At 40.9% G+C, this 21,651-nt stretch overlaps 1 protein-coding gene across 2 annotated transcripts in view; it reads right to left on the bottom strand.

Annotated features, from left to right (window-relative positions):
* Window positions 1–21,651, bottom strand: part of MYH10 (myosin heavy chain 10) — a 144,134-nt gene that overhangs the window by 92,441 nt on the left and 30,042 nt on the right. The window contains exons 4-6 of one of the 2 annotated variants that reach the window (XM_037028367.1): window positions 16,172–16,199; window positions 1,648–1,750; window positions 1,021–1,050 (exon numbers count right to left, since the gene is read on the bottom strand). In XM_037028367.1, coding sequence (XP_036884262.1) covers window positions 1,021–1,050; window positions 1,648–1,750; window positions 16,172–16,199 — 161 coding nt within the window. The remainder of the gene's footprint in view (window positions 1–1,020; window positions 1,051–1,647; window positions 1,751–16,171; window positions 16,200–21,651) is intronic. The other variant, XM_037028366.1, reaches the window with a different exon arrangement.

The following is a 21,651-nucleotide window of genomic DNA, read 5'->3' as shown; positions in this document are numbered from 1 at the left end:
GCCAGCTTTTCCTTCTCTAACTGGAAAAGAGGCCTTTAAATACCCTATAGGGTATTATTTTATCAGTCTTTCCACTTACTGTAAGTGGTCTGATGTGTAGCTAACCAAGCAAGAGAACATCACAGGCCTTCAGAGGTAGAGGTACAGCTCTGGGAATCTGAGGATTTCTGAGAATTTTAAGAAAGATCTGAAAATCTTTGTATCTGTGACGATTCCTTTATTTCTATTCTATTCTATTTAGAATGTAAATTTATGATAGTTTCTTTACAGTAATATCATGGATTGTTTCCGTAACTTAACATCCTTTCTTGCTTTCTATTGGCTTTGTAGTACTGTTTGTGGAAGACAGACAAACCCAAACCATTCTGGTGCTAGGGAAAGGATTAAATCCCGTACAGGCGACGGCTCTACCCCAGGCACCTGGCCCGGCTCTGCCCTTCCTCTCCTGCCAGGTAGCGGCACAAGCTCTGGTTCAGGTCTGTTCGCTGCTCTGCTGTGCGGAGTTAACACAGTGGGCATCTGACGGAAGAATGATACTACCCTACTACTTGCTATGGCTTAAAAAATTCTGACTTTATAAAATATGAGGCCTTTAGATCAAAACACATATGGTCATAAATTTTAATAGACTAGAAATATGTTAACACAAAAGGTATCATATTTAAAGTTGCAGGCCTAAATTCAAAATTTAAAATATGGCACGAAGCCAGGCTTCCATGTGTTTAATTCCACCTAGTATTTGGCATGTGAAACCTTGAGTTTATTGACTTCATTAATGTGTGATTCAATGTCATGATAAAAGGGTAAATAATGATTAAAATTCATCTAGAAAACAAAGTTAAAGCAAAATGGCATGCTGCTTCTCATGAAAAGAATAAGCATCTAAGCAACACGTTTTCAAAATTTTTCATAATAGATTTTACTGAGAACTAATGATATTTGTTTCTAGTAGAAATTCGATCTAATGACAAAAATTAGTGCAAACACTCAAGACTAAGAAGCATACAGAAAAGCACTTGCCTGGTGTTTCACCGGTTTAGGCGATTCCTGCTGTTTGTTACAAACAGATAAATGCAAATGTTAGCAAGATCAGGTCTTTCCTAGCAGTAAGCCACATCCAAAGCACCCGCCACCGTGCCTGCGAGAACTGTGAGCGCTGGTTTGGTGGGCGTATTTTCAGGCCATATTGACTAACACTCTGCACCTCTACAAATTAAGGATAAATGACGTTTATATTCTTACCCCTTTTCTACCTTCGGGAAATTCTTCCCAAATTTCTACCCTCCCCGCAAGCTGCTGTGGGCAGCAACAGGCTGCCCTGAGAAGCTCACAAAGAACTGCTAAAGATATTTGAGGGTCTTCTTTTGGTGGAAAATGAGTCTTCACAGGCACTGCTCATCCATGAACAATTCTTACCAAATCTTGGCAAGAAATTAGGCTTCAAACCACAACCATAATTCCAGTTTTCCTTGTTAGAACAACTAGGTGACAACAAATTTCTGATCAATTTGCTCCCTTTTCCATGGCGGGGTGGGAACAAGGGAGCCGCCCCTCCCAGCGGCACTGCGCAGGTCTGCTTCCTTACTGTTTCTGAAATTATAAAAGAATAAATGCAAGATTTAAAACTACCATAGGACAGAAACTTACAGGAATATTATGGTCCTTTCGTCCTTTATGTGAAGAGGCAACATGAGCAAGGTACTGAATGACCTTCTTAGTATTTTCAGTCTTCCCGGCACCCGATTCACCCCTGGAAGAAATATTAACATAGGCTGCCTTTAAGAAAGCATAGCACACACATTCCAAAATTATACTTGACAAAATTAAACGAGTTGAAACAGGAACTACTAGAAAATAAAAAGAACATAAATAGAAAAAAAACTGTCAGCGATCGTTAGAAAATTATTATTTTTAAAAGTTATTAAGTGAACCCAAATATTTTTTTGGTAAAGGGCAGTAAGCAGACACAGGAAAATGTTCATAATGCTTTTTTTCCCCCATGGTGTTGTGGGTTCTGCCACAGAAGTGCAATTTATTAGACAGTTTTTGAAGAATTTCCTTAGCACCAGAAGAAACATATCCAGCACTGGCAACGAAACTCTTCAAACAATTAAGTGACGATAATTCAATCTGTAGGAATTGAGCAAACTGTGGAGTGCCCACTGATCACTGATATTCATCTGCTAAACCTGTCAACGTTTTCCCAGCCTGCCCCTTATTCCACGCTAAGGACGGTTCTCTCCCCAGTACTGTCCACTACCGGTACACATCTCAGTTAGACACCTGCACAGTGACGGCTGGCCTCCCGCCGCGCTCCCTGCGGCAAGGACCCGGGCTGTGTGCATTTGTTTACTTGTGTGCCCGTGTTTGTTTGCATAGGTTTCTGTTTGCTCTATACAACCTTGTGTAGTGTCGATGAGTGGCCAGTAGGCACTTTGTAGAGAAAATGAGTGAATACTATGAATTTCATTATGAATTAGGTGGGACAAATTCCATCATTTTATATGATTTATATTTTTAAACAGGACTGGCATATTTTGCTTATTTCTACTGAGGGCTAAGCTTGAAATTCAGGTAAGCTGCTAGCATGCAATGATACCTGAATTGTGGCCTCTCTGCTCAAATAGTTAAGGTTCCCTAAGACATATCGAAGCAAACCTACTGTGACAATTAAAAACTCAATTTAGATCAAAATTTAAAATGTAATATATAATTTTTTTTTAAACCAGATACTCAAAAATCTTTTGACACATTGCCAACTAACATCCTTCTAAGCCTGTTTTAGCTAAGGCGTGAAAAATCTAATTTTTCTAACAAACTCTGACCCTTTCTTGGAATTGTACCTAGAATTGCACTATTTGAACTGTCCACTAACTTAAATTTCTCAGCAGGTACTGGTTGCACTCCCTTCCTAACTCCCTGCACGGCCACCCACAGTCTCAACTGCAGGGGGGCGGCCCGGGCACCCACCCTGCTGCCCCACTAGCCGGGGCCTTGAGTAAAGGACCTCTCCTCCCTGGGACCCAGCATCGCCATCTGTAAAGTGTGGGAACTGGATTAGATTCTATGTAGCTCCAAGATTTGATGGTTCTGGATACAACCCACCTTTTGCTTTATGAGACTATTTTATATACTATGCTTATTAACCATCATCTATGTTATACTAAACTTCTTCACCTTCTCTGTTTTGCCATGTAGAAGTTTTGACTCTTAGGTACTCAAATTTACAAACTTTGTTGCCAGGTTCCTGCCTGCTAGTCATGCTTTAAAAGGCCTTTTTCTGAACAAAGTTTATAACCATCTATATTCTCATTTTTAACTATCTACTTTATTCAATCTATCTGTATTTTCTTCCAGAACTCTGAGGGCTTCACTTTTCAGAATTAAACCTTTAATCAATTTTTAAAAAATCATGGTTAGAGGTAAAGATTTAATTTCCCTCCAAATGCTTCAGCCTATATCCTAATATCAATGGTTCACAAAGAGTGTCATTATCCCGCGATATGAAATGTTATCTTTAGCTCTGGCTGGTGTAGCTCAGTGGATTGAGTACTGGCCTTCAAACCAAAGGATTGTGGTTTGATTCCCAGTCAGGGCACATGCCTGGGTTGCAGGCCAGTTCCCAGCAGGGGACACATGAGAGGCAATCATACATTGATATTTCTCTCTCTCCTTCCCTTCCCCTCTAAACAAAATCTTAAAAAAAAAAGAAATGTTATCTTTATCTTATACTCACTTCTTATACGTATGGCTTATTCCAAAGCCAGTACCATATTGCAGTAGGTCTGAAATATGACTAGTCAAAGTATCCATCATCGTTCTTCTTCAAGAAAAAAATACCGGGTAGTCTCTGAGGTTTATTTTTTCAGATAAATTTCATATAATCTTGTTCTACTATGCCTCTCCTATTTCCTGCCCCCGCCAAATAAAAAAGAACAGGTGGAATTTTGAGTTAAATAATATTAATATACATGCTATTTTTAGAAGAAATGATGTCTTCATCTCTGATTCTTGGGTAATTTTGTATTTTTCTAAGTTCAAAACAAGCAGGGGCCATTTATTTGCCTTGTTCATCTTTAAAATCATAGTAAATGCTTTTGAATATACGAATATTGGCCCTACACATGTAATGTTATATTTCTAGGCCCCTTTAAATAATTTTTGTTCCTGTCGTTAACGTATTCCCATCACCATTCTATTTTCTACCTGGCTGCCACTGGTACACAGATAATAATCCCACAAATATTTACAAGACAACTTCCATGTGTTGGGCATTAAGTGCTACAGATATAGCTGTGAAAAAAACCGTGTCTTCATGGGAGCTCAAGTTGAGGAGAAGAGACAGAAAATAAACAAAAAAATACGACGATTACAGGACACGAGGAACGCTAGCAGAAGGAGGCGGAGAGGGAAGAAGCAGAGGAGAGCCGAGGACCCCTCCCTGCACATGTGAGGGTTAGGGAAGAGCTTCCTGCAAGATGAGCAGGAACTTGCAAGGGACACAGTGTGCAGGCTGATGGAACAACAAACACAAAAGCTCCAAAGCAGAAAAAGGCTTGGTATATATTCTAGGAACTGGCAGCCAGAGTGGAGGATGTGAAACAAATACCCAGCAAGGCAGAGAATGGCAGGAGACACTGACGTAGGAACGGGTAGATGTGATGGACCCAGGAGTTGTGGGAAAGAGCTTGGATTTTACTCACGTAATTTCTTAATAATTATGGTAGTGGTCTTCTCTGTGTTTTTCTTAACTTTACTCAAAATACTTAAGTGTTTCAAGGTTAATTACGATGTTGGCTGTTGGTTCTAAACAGGTAATTTTTATTATGCTAAGAAATGAGCCTCTCACTTATACTGATGATGACTTGTTTTGAAAACAGTTATGCTCTACTCGTTACTTTTCAGCTGAGTTGGCCTCTGCGAAGTTACTTTTCTCAGTGAAGCCCTCTCCCCTGGACATGCTTATCACGAAAGCATCCTTTCACCCCCATCACACTTTCCAGGCAGTACTTCAGTAACTGTTTGTGAACTCTGATACCTTTTACATATTTCAGGTCTGTGGTAACTTTGCTATAGAAAATGCTGCTTCAAAGTTATATGTGCTCCAAAACCTTACTGCTGAGTTCCCAAGAAGGGAGGATGACCAGCCTTATACTCTCCGTCTTAAAACGGGATAGCCTCTACTGTGTAAGGTTGCTGCGAAGAAAAGTACCATCCATCTGAAGCACATAATTATTACTCAATAAACATTACCATTACTGCCCCTTCTACTGTTCATCCACTATACATGAGGTCATCTGACTAAACTCCACATTACTTTATGAATCGACAGTGGTAGTGTCGTGGTTAAGAGTCTGGGCTACAGTGTCAAAATGACCTACCTATAATCAAATCCTCTCTACCACTTCTAGGCTATGGGGCTTTGGGCAAGTTGCTTAGCTCTTTGAACCTCAGTTTACACTCCTTTAAAAATGAGATTAAGCCCTGGCTGGTGTAGCTCAGTGGATTGAGTGCGGGCCTGTGAACAAAAGGATCGCAGTTCAATTCCCAGTCAGGGCACGTGCCTGGGTTGCAGGCCAGTTCCCAGCAGTGGATGCATGAGAGGCAACCATACATTGATGTTTCCCTCCCTCTCTCCTTCCCTTCCCTCTAAAGATAAATAAATAAAATCTTTTTAAAAATTAGATTAAGTTACTTGCTTCATAGGACTGAGATTGCACATGTGAAGAGCCTGGCACTGCACCTGGCCAAGTCTCTCAGTAAATGGCTGTAGCAGTGCTAACAGCTATGATGATGATTAACAATGGCAATGATAAAGATATTTATTAACAGAAGTTTTATAAAAATCTCTGACTTGAATATGAAAGAGGTGGCCATATCAAAGGAATACAATTCTTGGAAAAATAAATTTTTTAAAGAGGGCAATGGCACATCTATCCCAGATGGAAGCAAAGAAAATAAAACAACTTAAACAAAAGTAACAGGGAAAAGGAACCAAAAAGAATGCTCAGCAGACTTCCCTTGAAGAAATTAGGAGAATCTTGAGAGGAGAAGAGGACAAGATCTCAAAGAGTAGGAGGACAAAGGGAACCTGACCTCATTTCCCTCAAGGATGCACGATCTGCTGATACAGTGGTTTTAAACTTGAGTGGCTGCTTGTTTCATTGCTGGTCTCCGTGGTACAAGGGCAAGGCTAACAGGAGAACAAAACAAGGGGCCTGCTGGGAGGGGTAGCAGCACTTTCAGAGATAAAAGATCAGGCATCTATAATCTGAAGGTATCTGCGTTTTCTAGAGAAGTCTATGGCTTTCATTGGCTTCTCAAAGGGATGTGCAACCCAAAACAAAAAAGTAAGAAACAAGAGCAGTGAGTAGCAGCAAAGCAGATCATTAGTGAGTGATCAATTCTGGGATCTGGCTCTGAATCCCTCTGGACCACAGGTGTTTCCCCAATTAGCAACCCCTCTCCCAGGTCTTAATTAGTTTTGTTTTTATTCTCTCTGGCTACTCTCTGGCTTTTTGTAACATCAAATTCAGTCTAGCTTCAAAAAGAACCTTTGCCTGAAGTTCTTGCTTTAGATGACCTCAATCTGAAAAACAACATATGTATTACACATATATATGCAAAACGCTAGTCAATTTCTTCTAGTTTTAAAACTGTTAGAAAGCAGGCTACTAGGAACAGCAGACATTTTATGATCAAGATAGGCTTGGGTTCAATTTTCCCATCACACATGCAAACAGGAGTAACAGGGGTGTTGCATAGATTAAGGGAGGTAGTATCTGCAAAGATGTTAGTTACGTTTCCTCGCAGATTTGCCTAGAATACTTCAAACTTAGAAATATAAGTTGATTTGCATACTTCTTTTCCCCTGTAACATAGCTATCATTGAGACACAGCTACAATAATCTAAAAATTCCCATAGATGTTTAGATGTTCTCACGTTTTAAGACGTGAGAACATCTAAAACAGAGTTATAAGAAAAGCAAACTGTGGTCTGAAAAAGCTAACTGTCTGACCTGGGGTCGCAGAGCTAGTTCACAGTAAAAGTACGACAAGAAGGAGTACTCGATCAGTGCTAGAAAGGATCCGACAACACAGTGATGCTTCCACTACACCACACTTCTGCCTGAGCTACTTTTTTTTAAACAAATTTTTATTTTTTAATTTAAAAAAAGATTTTATTTATTTTTTTTAGAAAAGGGAAGGGAGAGGGTGAAAAAGAGAAAGAGAAAGATCAATGTGTGGTTGCCTCTCAGGGGGCCCCAACCAGGGGCCTGGCCTCTAAGCCAGGCATGTGCCCCGACTGGGAATTGAACCAGTGGGCCAATTGGGTTTGCAGGTCGGCACTCAATCCACTAAGCCACACCAGCTAGGGCTGCCCTAGCTATTTTTTTCAAGACTTGATTTTTTAATAGCAGTTTTAGGTTTACAACACAATTGAAAGGATACAGAGATTTCCCGTACACCCCTGCACCCTGCCCCTGGCCCCAACATGCATAGCCTCCTCCACTATCAACATCACTCAGCAGAATGGAACATCTTCTTTTTAACCCAGGATGAGACCAAAGTTCATAGTTTACATTAGGGTTCACTCTGGGTGTTATATATTCTATGGGTCTGGATAAATGTAGAATGACTTGTATCTACTATTATAGTAGAATACAGTGTTTTCACTTCCCTAAAAATCCTGCGCTCTGCTTATTCATCTCCAACCCCCCTCCCCCACCCCCACAACCACCGATCAGCTTGTCTCTATAGTCTTGCCTTTTCCAGAATGTCATCTTGGTGGAATCGCGTAGTATGCAGCCTTCTCAGATTAGCTTCTTTCACTTGGTAATACACATTTAAGGTTCCTCTGTGTGTTTTCATGGCTTGAGAGCTCATTCTTTTTAGCACTGAATGTCTGGCTGTACCACAGTTTGTTTATTCATTCACCTACTGAAGGACATCATGGTTGCTTCCAAGTTTTGGCAATTATGAACAAAACTGCTACAAACTCTTCCATGCAAACTCCTTTGGGTACATACCAAGGAGTTCGATTGCTGGATGACACTGTAAGAGTATGTTTAGTGTTATAAGAAATCACCCAACTCTCAGGTGGTTGTACCATTTTGCATTCCCAACAACAACAACAAGAGTTCTTGTTGCTTTGCATCTCATTTGCTGTCAGTGTTCCAGATTTGAGCCATTCGAGGAGGTGTACAGTGATGAAAGTGTGTGATGAGAAACATCTTTTCACACGCTCGTTTGCTATCTGTGCATCTTCTTTGGTGAGGTGTCTGTAAAGGTCTTGGCCATTAAAAGTTTTTTTTTTAATGTTTATTGATTTTAGAGAGAAAGGAAGGGAGAGACAGAGAGAGGAACAGCAATGTGAGAGAGAAGCATCGACTGGTTGCCCCCCATGTGTGCCCCGACTGGGGATCAAACTCCCAGCCTAGGTGTGTGCCCTGACCAGGAATTGAACCCCCAGTCTTTTGACGACACTCCAACCAAATGAGCCACCAGGCCAGGGCTCTTTGGCCATTTGTTTTTTCCCTTAGTGTTGAGTTTTAAGAGCTCTTTGTACATTTTGGATAATATTCTTTTATGTCATCTTTTCCAAAAATTTTCTCCCAATCTGTAGCTTATCTTCTCATTCTCTTGACAATATCTTTTGCAGAGTTTTTAATTTTAATAAAGTACAATTTATCAATTATTTTTCATAGATTGTGTCTTTGATGTTGTTTAAAACTGGCAGCTAGGTTTTCTTCGAGGAGTTTTATAGTTCTGTATTTTGCATTAGGGTCTATGATATATTTTGAGATCATTTTTGTGAAGGGTATAAGTTCTGGATCTAGATTTTTTTTTGCATGTGGATGTCTAGTTGTTCCAGTGCCATTTGTTAGACTATCTCTGCTCCATTGTATTGCCTCTGATCCTATGATAGACCTTTACAGGGTCCATTTCTGTGCTGCCTTAGCTATTTGATCAATCCTATTGATATGATTATCTTAACATTTTAAAAATATGTTACTCGTAGCAAGTATCAAGTGTTCTATATCCATACTGGCTTGGTTGGCACCATTTAATGTTATATTTATATATGATAGGTAAAACTCCTTAGCAAAAAATATCTGTTGTCACACCATGATAGCAGGTTGAAGTAAACATTGTTTCATAATTGCTGCATTATATTCAAATATACTTTAAAGGAAATAACTTGAGCTAACCAAAAGTTAGTTATAAAATGAAAAGCAGAGTGTTCTTTAAAGGAGGGGCTTAACCAACAAAGTAAATTCATCACCTGGAGTGACTGTTTTGTGAATTTTAATTCTAATGAGAAGGAAATTCAACAGGATTATACTCTTAACAGGACCTCGCTTCCAATGAGACGGAGTGGATATGCAAAAGCACTCCATCTTGGCCTGTTCTCTGGCAACAGAGAAAATCCAGAGCACTTGTCAGGACACTAGAACAGTGACGAAGCAGGTGGCTTGGACCCTGGAGTGGGAGCTCGCACTGCCTGGCCTGAGTCTGCAAAAATAGAGGCTGGCTGGGGAGTTTCAGGCAGATGAGGCTGGGGGGTAAATTACATGCTCACCATTTTGCGGAGAAAAGTAAATCAGAAAGTAAATGACTAAAAAAGTAAACCTTAACCAGAAGCTACCAAACTACTTAAGGAAATGTTGCTTCCAATTGTATTTTCTCTTTATGATGCTATGCAAACATATACACTTAGTATAAAATAACTATTAAATAAAATCGACTAAACAATCCTTCTCATACAGAAAACTTAATTAGGTTGGCTATGTATTCAATTAAAGAAGACCCTAGTTACACACTCTAGGAGATCTTTTTTTTGGTGGGTTCTTAAAGGAACCACAGAGCATATTTTTCTTAAACCTAGAATACATGTGTTTCACATAGTCAGGTTTTTCAAGTTCAATGTAGCTTATACTAGATATAAACACAACAGGTGGCTATTAAATATCTACCTAACAATTAAGAAAACATGGCGACACTACAAGAAGTGTGGGCAGGGCTTTGCTGGAAGGACTTGGAAGGGAACTTTCTGGGGTGACGGTTAACAGTCACAGTCTCCATCTCGATAGGGGTTTAGACTACACAAATGACTCAGCACCTGCACCCTTAAAATTTGTGGATTTCAATCATTAAATATAAATTGTTTCAAAAGATAAAGAAGAAAATTCTGGACTTTAGTTAATGTACCATATGCTGAAGTTATCGAAGGGGAAGGCGGATGTCTACATTTAACTTGAAATGCATCAAATTAAGGGATTAATAGCCCATCAAAGTGAGATGAAAACTTAAACTGAAAACATCTGAACAATCAGCAGCCATAGAAAGAAACATTATCTAACCTTAAGTAGGGCCTCCTGAAAATACAGCTGCCAATGGATCCCCACCCCAGACAGTTTCCTGATGGGAAGAGACCAGTCCTGAGCACCATGAAGTGTAAATTTGGCTGTCCATTAGCATCGTGAGGCCCATACCCTCCCCTTGAAGTCCTAATCATCCCACTCTCACCTTTTTGCCAAAGTTTAGTGTATTTTATAAGCTTTTTCCTTCTGGTTCTTCAGCAAGTTACCCATCGCACGAATGTGTGTATACACCGTCTTCTACTGTTAACCCATCTGTTGTCAGTTAATTTGCAGACCACCCCCTCAACCACTGGACCCCAGTTGCAAAGGTTAGTTTTCCTCTCACGAAAACAATAAAATGGGTTTCTGGCTAGAGGAATGAACAGACCAATATACAATAAAGCATGTATAGAACGGTACTAATGGTAGGATCTCGGGGATGTTCGGGTCTTGAATGCGAAGTTCTTTCAAGTTTGCTTATGTAAAAATATAACAAGATGTTCAGAAAAGTTGAAAGAAAAAAGAAGAAAGGAGAGAAGGAAAGGGAAGGAGAGAAGGAAAGGGAGGGAGGGAGGGCAAGAGGAAACAAAACCGACATGGTGCTTGCTGGCTGCTACTTTGTACCCAGCTGCTAAGGAGACTCACCTCATAAACAGAAGCCTAAGAATTGAAGAAAAAGTCAGTCTAGAATAAAAATAACCATCTGATTACACGTGTTAGTGCCTGTAATGGTCACTTTTGGTGGCAAAAGTAAATTAGGACTCATTGACCTTTCCTTCTGTCCAACAGCAGTCATTCCCTCCCCAAGCGTTTCCTGCTCCCAGATATCCCAAAAGGCCACCACAAATGGTCACCCAAGCCCCCACCACCCAGTCAAGGAGAGCGGGCGTCCTGTACCTGACCCCTGGCGACTGTGCAGCACTGCCCTGACTTTGGGGCTGTGGACAGGGACACACAGGCCCCATTCCATGGAGAGTTTCAGTGACTAGATTCTGGTTATGACTTTCCTCTACCAACTCATGCTGAATAATAAAGAAAGAAAGAAAAAGAAAAAAAAGAGGGGAAAAAAGAATTTGGCTGGTCTTTGTCCCTGGTTCCTGGGAGGGGGCCTCTAAGTCCTTGGAATGTCTCTGATTCACTTGGGCCCATACAGTTTATGCTAATGAGGGGACTCATAGTGGTACCCAGATAGATCCTGCAGGGGAACCGGCTGAAAGATCAAAAGGGTGTTTAGAGGTTTGGGCTGATAAACCTTGTAGTATCAGGCGGGTCTCCTGGGACGGGGGCGGGCTAGAGAGGGAATTCAGCCTTGTGACCAGTGATTCAATCAATCACGCCCACAAAATGAGTTCCAATAAAAACTCCGGACTTGGTAGCTTAGGGGAGCTTCCTGGCTGGTGACGTGCAGAGGGAGCGTCCAAGAGGCAGGGAGGCTGATTCTTTGCGACCCTCCCAGGCCTCACCCTCTGTGCCTCTTCTTCTGGCTGGCTCAGGAAGACCATTCTAGAGTTACTGAATCTGAAGGGGTAGTGACAACCCCCAAACTTGTGTTATTTTGTCAGAAGTGCTCATGGCCTGCAAAGCCCTGAGCTCGCGGCTGGTGGCCCTATGTGAGCACCGCGTGCCCTCGGAGGTCCGCAGTGTCAGAGGTCCGCATTGCAGCAGACGATTTTTAGATGTTTGCAGATTAGGTTCTCAATAAGTGACTTTTTTTTTTGAACAATCCAAGCCAAGGTAATTTTTTTAAAAGCAGAAAAAAAAGAGAGAGATTACTCTAGAATATAGAATAAAAATTAACAGATATAACAAATGCAAGGAGTGAACCTTGACAGAATCATGGATTTTTAAAAGTTACAAAAGCATGTTGAAGACTATTACAGAAATTTGATATGGATTCTGTATAAGACACTATGATTGAATCAATGTTAATCTTCTTTCTTAAGTGTGATGATGGTCTGTGGTAAGGTGGAAGCCCCCTCTGTCCTTTGTTCTTAAGAGATGCCTGCTGAAGTATTTAGAGGTCAAGTGTCCAGATGTCTGCAACTGACTTGAAAATGTTTTTTTTTTTTTTTTAAGTGCTTGTGTGTAGAGAGAGTGAACTGACAAATATAAGTGAAGGTTATATGGGTACGTAAAGTACCATTTTCTCAACTTTTCAGTAAAATTTTGTATTTTTTCAGGTTTTGAATTTTTTGAAAAATTCAGGTTTGAATTTTTTAAAATAAAAACTTGGGGAAATGCATTAGCAAAGGTTAAAAGAGGAAAAATGAAGTAAAGAAAAGGTAGTAAATTTTTTTTACATCATTGAGGTTGGGAGATGGGCATTTAAGGGGTCACACAGTATTCTACATGTGTAGGTTTGCAGTTTCAAAATAAAATGCCTTTTTAAAATGGTATCAGAAAGGCTTTACCCTTTGAAAATACATACAGTGTCATTAGTTAATAAATTTTTCTAATCTACACTGAAGCTTGTTTTTTTGGCTCCTACTTAATTACGAGACTCATCCCATTGTTCAGAATGTTATCCATTTTCTAAGTACATATCACTGCCCGCCCCACCCCACTGTTTCCTCCGTACACTGTGCCAGGATCTCAAGGGATAATTAAAAAGCAATCAAGGTAAGTCAGTTCCTATGTCACCATGTATTTATAAAACAATATACATATGGTCCAAATAAGGAATGTGACCCAAATAAAGAAGGACCTGGTGCAAGAAAAGCAATGTGGGCTGGAACTTCTTGTACAGGTGGGATTCCGAATTGGGCACATTTCCTTCCTGGAGGGAAAAAGAGGCTAAAGGCGAGGCAGTCAGCTGGGGCCCGTCAGACTGAGTGAGCTGTCAGGTGACGATGGGCCAGGCTAGGGGGAGGCAGAAGGAAGAAATGTCAAATGAGGCAACTAACTAGAAACAGGGGCATAAAAAAGAGGGGGAGTCAAAGCAGACTGCATGACTTTAAGTCTTAAGTCCTAAAACACATAGGGTTGATGACAGAAATAAGAAAATTGGGAGATGAGTTGTGTTTGTACAGGAATAAAGGTTAATTCTTGGGCATGTTGAGTTTTAACTGGCATGGATGCTCTGCTTCACATCTTATGCTCAAATTACTTGTAAGTTGCCTGATACTATTTCTCGTCTGCTGTCCTATATGCCTGGAAGGTTTATCAGGCCGCCCTTGTACACATGGCACACTGATTCTTCAAAAAGCCATCCGGGATTGTGAGGAGGATGAGGGTCTAGAAGCTAACCTGGTTGAGTGCCTGCCCACCTGAGCTAGGAATCCACTGGAAAGGAAGGCAGTAAGTGCCAGCCACGGCATTTGCTGCCCAAGGCCCAGTCTCCCTCTTCTATCCACCAGGGGTATAGACATAAACACTTTGGGGACTCCTTCAGACTTACACCCCCCCCAACATCCTTGTTCACTGCTACAAATGTCAGTTCCTCTGGTCACTTTTCATTCTTCCACTTTGCTCTCACACTGTTTCCTTTCTCCTGATACCAAGCCCTTATTTTCTGCCCCCCCCCCGGCACTGTTTCAACTGTACTCTCTGAGACCCCCATACCATGGTGAGCAAAGTTACCTCCACCCTCAGCCTTTTCACTGAGCTCCCCCCAATCCCGCTGGCCCTACCAAGCCCTGGTGCTCCCCCAGGCAGCCTTCTCGAGTGAACACCACCCTTTCCCTCATATGCGACAAACGCCCACATGCGTGCACGTGAGCACACACACACAAGTCAGGGAGAAAGTTGGCAGCACCCTTTTTATTCTCTGGAATGCTGTTTCCTGACTCTCTTATCATAAAAGCTCCTCCCCCTTACCCCTCCTCCTGACGTCACATACAGTAGGAACATTGGTTCCCCCTCTGGATTTATTTTGACTAGTAAGATCATTAAAAACAACAAAACAAAACATAGTATTGTTTCAAAAAAGTAAGCAGTTTTCATTCCAAAAGAGTAAGAAGCACATTACCTGGGAATAAAGAACATTCCTCCAAGCCTCACGAAGTGCTCACCAGTAGCCACTGCTCAGGTCACTGGTGCGTGTGTTGCCAAACCCCACTTCTCAGGAGAACGAGGTCCCAAACCCCAGGCCGCCTGGCTCCTTGTGCCCTCCTCCTACCCCTCTTCTTCACTCACCCTCTCCTGCTGCCACACACTAGGTGTTCCCCTCTCACGTTGTGTGGCCACGCCGCCTCCTCTTCCGGCTCTGACACTCCAGGATCTCCAAGATCAACTGTTCCATTTCTGCAGATCTAGTTCTTCGACCCATGTACTTCCTCCCTATCAATTCCCTCCTCTTCGCCCATGGCCCGTGGCCCACTGTGGTAGTTTCTCCTGCCCGTATCTTCAACCCTTGTGTTCCACTGTCCCGTTTGCACCCACTTGCAACAACTGCAACTGCTCCGCCCTTGGTGGACTGGATCTGGCTCCATTCCACACTCTCATGGGGACTCAGCAAGGGCCCCACTTGTTTCAGATCCCGCTGCATCTACTGCCTTTGGCAGTGTTTCCCACAGTGACCCTGGCCCTGGCCCTAGCCATGTGTCTTGCTTGGGAAGGGGACAGCAGTACCTGTGACACAAGCAGCAACCTGAATGGTCCCACGTGAGAGCTTGCTCTCTGGTTACCTTTGGAGTCCTACTACCATGTTGAAACCGAGGCTAGGCAGCAGATGTGGAGAAGAAGCCGAGACATGCAGCCATTTGTCAGCCAGCCCCAGGTAGCCCCAGCAGGCGACTGCAGGCGTGGGAGTGAGTCCCCAGTGAGACAGGGCTCTTTCTCCTGGGCTCCACATCCACGTACCCAATAGCCGGTGGACAGCTCCACTTAGATGAGTCACAGGCACCTCAAAGCCAATGTGTCCCTAACCAAACTCATTATCTTCCACTGCGAGTCTGTTTTTTCTCCCATGTTCCCATGTCAGGAAACATCCTGAACTCATGGTAACTCCACCTTCTCTCTCAGCTCCTCTTTCTTTTTTTAAGAAAATATTTTATTTATTTATTTTCAGAGAGAGGGGAAGGGAAGGAGAGAGGGAGAGAAACATCAATGTGTGGTTGCCTCTCATGCGTCCCCCACTGGGAACTGGCCTGCAACCCAGGCATGTGCCCTGACTGGGAATTGAACCGTGATCCTTTGCTTCACAGGCCCGCGCTCAATCCACTGAGCTACACCAGCCAGGGCTCAGCTTCTCTTTCTTAGGCATACAAACCACCAAGTCCTGTGAGCTGTCTCCTCAACTGAACGCCACTTAAATTCATCCACTTTTCTCTAGGTTCATGGTAACTCCTCCACCTGAAGTTCCTATCTACCAACTCTTGCCTAGATAACTGAAAAGCCAGCCTCCTTGCTGGTCTTGCTGTTTTATTAACTCTTCCTCCAGTCCATTTTTCACACCATAGCCAAAGCGGTCTTTCTAATATGCAAATCTAATAATTTCCTTCTGCGGATATTGTTTTATTCAACCTTGAGTCTTCAGTACTTAGCATATGGCACACAAGGCACATAATAACCAATAATATCTATTGGGTAACATGGATAAATTACTGAAATGTTTAGTAGGTCAACATTTGGACATACAAACCAAAGATGTCACAGATTATGTGTGAAAAGCCCAATTTGAGGATTAAACAGTAATACTAAATTTAAGCAACTTATATAATCTTAGTCTTAAAACAATATCGACAAGGTTTACATCAAACTCCTAAAAATCACCACTCTATTTTACCCCCTCCCTCCATACAAAAAAATTAATTGCTTTACTTTTCAACAGAATCAAAAATAAATCTGAACATTCAGCATTTACTTACGTGCAAAGAATTGACTGGTCCTCACGATCTAGAAAACAAAACAAAAGAAGAGGGTGACCATTTGCCTGGTTTTTAAAATATTTGATACAATAAAGTTACAGTAACAGCCTATTAGTAACTCTACACCTCTCAGGTCAACTCTCCCCCAACCCTGTTATTGTCCAGCCAAGTTCATTTATTCTTTTGCCAGATTCTCTGGGAGTAAATAACAACCCAGGCTTGGAAGACTTTATATACCTAGTCAACCCTGATTCTCAAACCTTCATGCTTATCAAATTCAGCTCGGAAGTTTTGTAGCAATGTACTTCCTGGAGCTCCAACCTTTGCTAATCATTTTCAGGAGCTGTAGGAACTGAAAAATCCCACTTTAAACAAATTCCGTAGGTGAGTCTGAGGCAGGACCAATTTTGGAAAACTAATGCCTTTCAGAATGGCTTCAAGAATACCCACAACTGGTACTAATGTGACCTTGAAGAAAAAAAAACTAGTATCAAACACTGAGCAGAAAAGAAGGTTGAAGGAGGATAAATATCCACATGAAGTTTAGCCACTATCAAGTCAAAGTGTTACATACACTAAAAATAAGGAAAGAAAGCACAGTGAAAAAAGTCTAACATGATTTTAAAGTGATTAATGATTTAAGTATTCAACTCAATTTTTAAAATGAAAAGGTGAAGTTCAAATTCACATGTAACCCATGGGCAAAACCACCAATGTAGGGCGTGTGATTTCCAATCACTTACAAGCATCGCTATCTCCAGTTTACAGATGAGAACTGTTCCTTCCACGAGCAGGTCAGGTAACCTTCCCAAGTTACACAGCCACCAAAGGGCAAGGATGCTGGGGTGACAGCCAGCTAGGTCTGCTCCCAGCGCCTGTGCCCCCAACAAGGCCAGTTTGCTTTCCTGTCACTCCCTTCTGCTGTGCTTGCCCTCCCTCTGTGGACGCCACTGCGGCCCAGTGAGGGTCTCATAGTCATTCAGGTACAGAGAAATGTCATGAAGGAGAAATGAATAGTTCATCACTATGTCACACTCTTTTCACATAATACTAGCAAAATAAGTAAATCCACTCATATATTCTATGTATAAACTGAGTTATATTACTGCCTGACCCCTCAAGCATAATTTAATTCCTAAAACAGGCATCCCTCAGAAATACTGTGGCTGGGTTCCAGACCACCACAATCAAAGGAATATTGCAATTAAGCAAGTGGTTAATTTGCTGGTGGAGGATCTCACCTTCAATTTGTTTAAAAAAAGAAAAGAAAAAAGGAAAAACGCAACATCTGCGAAGCACAACCAAGTAGAGTAAAACGTGGTCTGTCCTACCCAGTCCCTTCCTTCTGGTTGCTGTAGGCAGCGTTCCTAGCACACAGTTGGTGTCTGCCTCCTTTGCTGGTTCCCTTTCCCAGAGGTCACCACTTCTTCGACATACTCCTCCCAGATCCACAAATACTTGGATATCCCCAGTGTCTTTTCCTGATCAGCTCAGCTGGATCTCCTCTGGGGAACCTTCCCAAATACTCCCCCTCTGACTCCTCACTGTTGCCCTCTTTGAACCATATTTTGGAGTTAGACAAACAATTCTGCCAATTGCTTGCCCAGTAGAATGTGCTGACTGAGATCGGAAACTGTCTAATTCTTTATTACCAGAATTGCCAGTTGGCTTAGGTCTGCTGAGAGAAATTTCGTGCTAGGTACCATGCTGGGCAACGGCAAACAGTGGGAACAGGACTCTTCTGTTCGTGTTCCAGCTCTGCCGCACACTGACCAATGTGTCTATAAATGAGGCATTGATTCCTTGCTGGTTTCAACTTCTTTACCCATAAACTAGGTTTTAACAAGTCTGCTTATTCACTCTAAACATGAACCATCAGATTGGTAAATTCTTCTGGTCTAAACAATATCTATAGAACTCCACTACACCAAGGTTTTTTTAAAAAAATTATTTATTCATTCATTCATTTTTTATTTATTTTATGGCTTTTGTGAACTGGTTTACAGATTTAAAGAAACTGAAAGACAAAAAAGTTAAAGACAAAATTAAATTGCTTCTTAATTCATTCAGAATGGCTCTCTTCCCACATTTGTACATGCTATTATCATGGTCCAAAATTTGAGGCCTACACAACTGCAATCTGCCCTTCAGCTCTGCCCCATAGTGCACCCCCCAGGATGCAGGGGACAGATGACCAAGGGAATCATGACCAAGATTCCCTCCAACTACGGTTGCCTCACTCCCACCTTCTGCTTCATTCAGTCCAATGTCCTTCAAGGGCCAACTCAGCACTACAACAGTTTACACAAAGATCTTAAAAAACTTATCAATGTGACCAGATACAGCCTTCCATCGATATTTAAGGGAAACAATTTCAATCTCAAAAATGCAACTAGCCTTTTGAAGACTAGCGGTTCATCTGATAACACATATTTCCAAAGCACCTGCCCCAAACCACCGACCATTTATGCGGCTACTTAATAAATCATGGCAAATTAAATCCTATTTTCAACAGTGAAAAAGGTTTCAAATCAACGATGTCAGCACCTACTTTATAGAAAAACTAGACAAGAGCAAATCCAACCCAAAGTAAGTAGAAGGAAGAAAATGCTAAAGAAATCAATGAAATAAGGAACAGAAGGGAAGAAAAAAAAAAACAGTGAAACCAAATGCTGGTCCTTTGAGAAAAATCAATGAAACCAATACACTTCTAACCAGACTGATTAGGAAAAAGACACAAATTACCAATATCTGGAATATGAAAGGCAACACCACTACAGACCCCACAAATACTAAATGGATAATAAGGAAATATTAGGAACTACTGTATGTCAAAAAATATGGATAACTAAGATAAAAGGAACAATTTCTATTAAAGCTCACTCGAGAAGAAATAATAACCTGCACAGTCCTATACCTATTAAAGAAACTGGATGTGTGAAACTGATACGATATTGTATGTCAATTATGCCTCAGTAAAAAAATAAATTGCATGTGTAATTAAAAATCTTCCCACAAAGAAAATATAACTTCACTGATGAATTCTACAAAACGTTTAAGGAAAAAATACCACCAATTCTATCTAAACTCCAGAAAAACTGAAGGGAGGAAACGTTTTCCAACCCATTCTAAAAGACAAGCCTTACTCTGATACTAAAATTAGAAAAAGACATTATACAAATGAAAATGACATACAAATATCTCTCACAAACAAGGGCACAAAAATTCTTAACAAAATGTTGGCAAATCCAATCCAACGAAATATAAAAAGGATAACGCACATGATGAACAAGTGGTATTTATCACAGAAATTCAAAGTTAGCTCAACATCCAAAAGGCAAACAATCTAATTCTCTGATCAACAGACTAAGAAGAAAACCATATAATCATCCGAATAGATGTCGAAAGAGCATTTGACAAAACTCAACACCCACTCGTGATTAACCAAACAAACAGAACCTCAGCACGCCAGGAGGAGCACAGGGAACTTCGTCACCGTGATAAAGGACATCCACAGAAAACCCTCTCGCTGGTATCATCCTCAACAGTGCGGAACAGGAGGCTGCCCTCCTCAGTTCTGGAACACAAAAGGACGCTGTTCTCCTCATACCTATTCACCATCACAAGGGATGAAAAAAATAAATAAAGACATTGACTAGAAGGGAGGAAAGAACGTCTCTATTTAGAGGATAAGATTAGACAATTTTCTGCCCACACAGAAAATCCCAATCTACAAAAAAACCCACCCAGAATAAGTGAGTTCTGCAAGGTCACAAAATACAATGTTAATATACTGTCTATTTGAAAAAGAATATTTCTATACACTAACAGGAAACAGATATTAAAAAGAAAGCTCCACCTAATACTAAAAACATGAGATAGTTATATTAAGGTATATATTATAATTTAAATATAAACCTAATGAAATCTGAATTTGTAATTTAAAAAAATTTACTTATTTATTTTTAGAGAGAGGGGAAGGGAGGGAAGAAAGAAAGGGAGGGACACATCAATGTGTGAGAGATTCATCCATCAGTTAGTTGTCTCGCCTCTTGCAGGTCCTCTGCTAGGGACCTGGCCCACAACCGAAGCATGTGCCCTGACTGGGAGTCAAATTGGCCACCTTTCGGCTTGTAGGCCAGCCCTCAATCCACTGAGTCACACCAGCCAGGGCAAATTTATGATTTTTGTAATAAAATTTATGTCTAAGAACTTTACCTTCATTCATTCAATAAATTATTTCTTGAGTATTTTATTGACACACTATCTTCTAGAATGCAAACTTAAGAAAACAAGTTAAGCTCTTTCTGTTTTTGCATTAGATAAACAAACTGTTCACTGGGACTGTATGCTCTGAATCCTCTGCATGGTACCCTCTCTAGCCATAGATCCTCTTTACATGCCCAGTTATATTCAGCTACTTGCTCACATTTGTAATTGAAAGCCTAGATTGATCAGTACTGAAAGGTAGCATGAGCTTCATCAGTCAATCTAGGTGTACCTGACCCTAGCAGATGTCTCCACCAAATTGCACTGTGTATATAGTACATCAGCCAGCAGACCCTAATTATAGAATGGAATACAGCTAAACTGTTTAGCATTTCTTTCTTTTCTGTATCAATTTTTAAAATTATTACATAATCAAAACTATCAACTACTGTAACACTTTCTAACTTTCACACAGAAGTTTATTTCTGTGGGTAAGAATGTGTCAAACTGACTTGGTTTCAAATCCTAGATCATATTTCTTACTATTCACACTTTCTTGGTCAAATTTTTAACTTTTTGTGCCCCATACAATAGGGATAAGTGATCCTATTTACTTTATAGGATTGGTGTTGTGTATTAAATAATACATATAAGCAATTACCTCAGTGCCTAGCACATAGTAATATTCAATAAATGTTCATTCTAACATTAATAGTATTAATAGTACTAATAGTAATAATACTATAATGTAGTGATTAGCCACATCTTCATTTTTTTTTTAAGACCAACAGCTATATTGAAAGACGAGGACGGCTGAGCCTCCCACGCCCAGGATCCTGGCGACATCAGCCTTAGGTAGTGTGCAGCCAGAGAGCCACTCGTTCCGTATTGGGACATGAACATCTATCCTCATTAACTATTTTGTTAGATCTAACTCCCCATTCAACCTGCCATGATATTTTTAAAATTCTACTTCATCAAATGTATTTTTTTCCCTCCCAGTTTTGCATCATCTACAAATTTTATGGGCATGCATCCCACATCTTTAAGTGTATTGATAAAGATGCTGAAAAGGACACAAGGCCTTTGTGCAAACCCTGAAAAACCCAGCCAACCTCAATCATTAACAGCACCTCAAGTGCAACTTTTTAGCATACAGCCACAAGGATGTCACGGCAGACTATGACATGCCATGTGTCCTAGTTGTCTGTTTACACTGTCTATTCTATTTCCCTTCCTACTAAGCTGAAGTAATATGGTGAATGTTCTCA

Source organism: Sturnira hondurensis, unplaced genomic scaffold, assembly GCF_014824575.4.
Source record: "Sturnira hondurensis isolate 20B ecotype Veracruz unplaced genomic scaffold, ASM1482457v3 Scaffold0019835, whole genome shotgun sequence".
Lineage (NCBI taxonomy): Eukaryota > Metazoa > Chordata > Mammalia > Chiroptera > Phyllostomidae > Sturnira > Sturnira hondurensis.
This window is presented reverse-complemented; position numbering and strand designations above follow the sequence as displayed.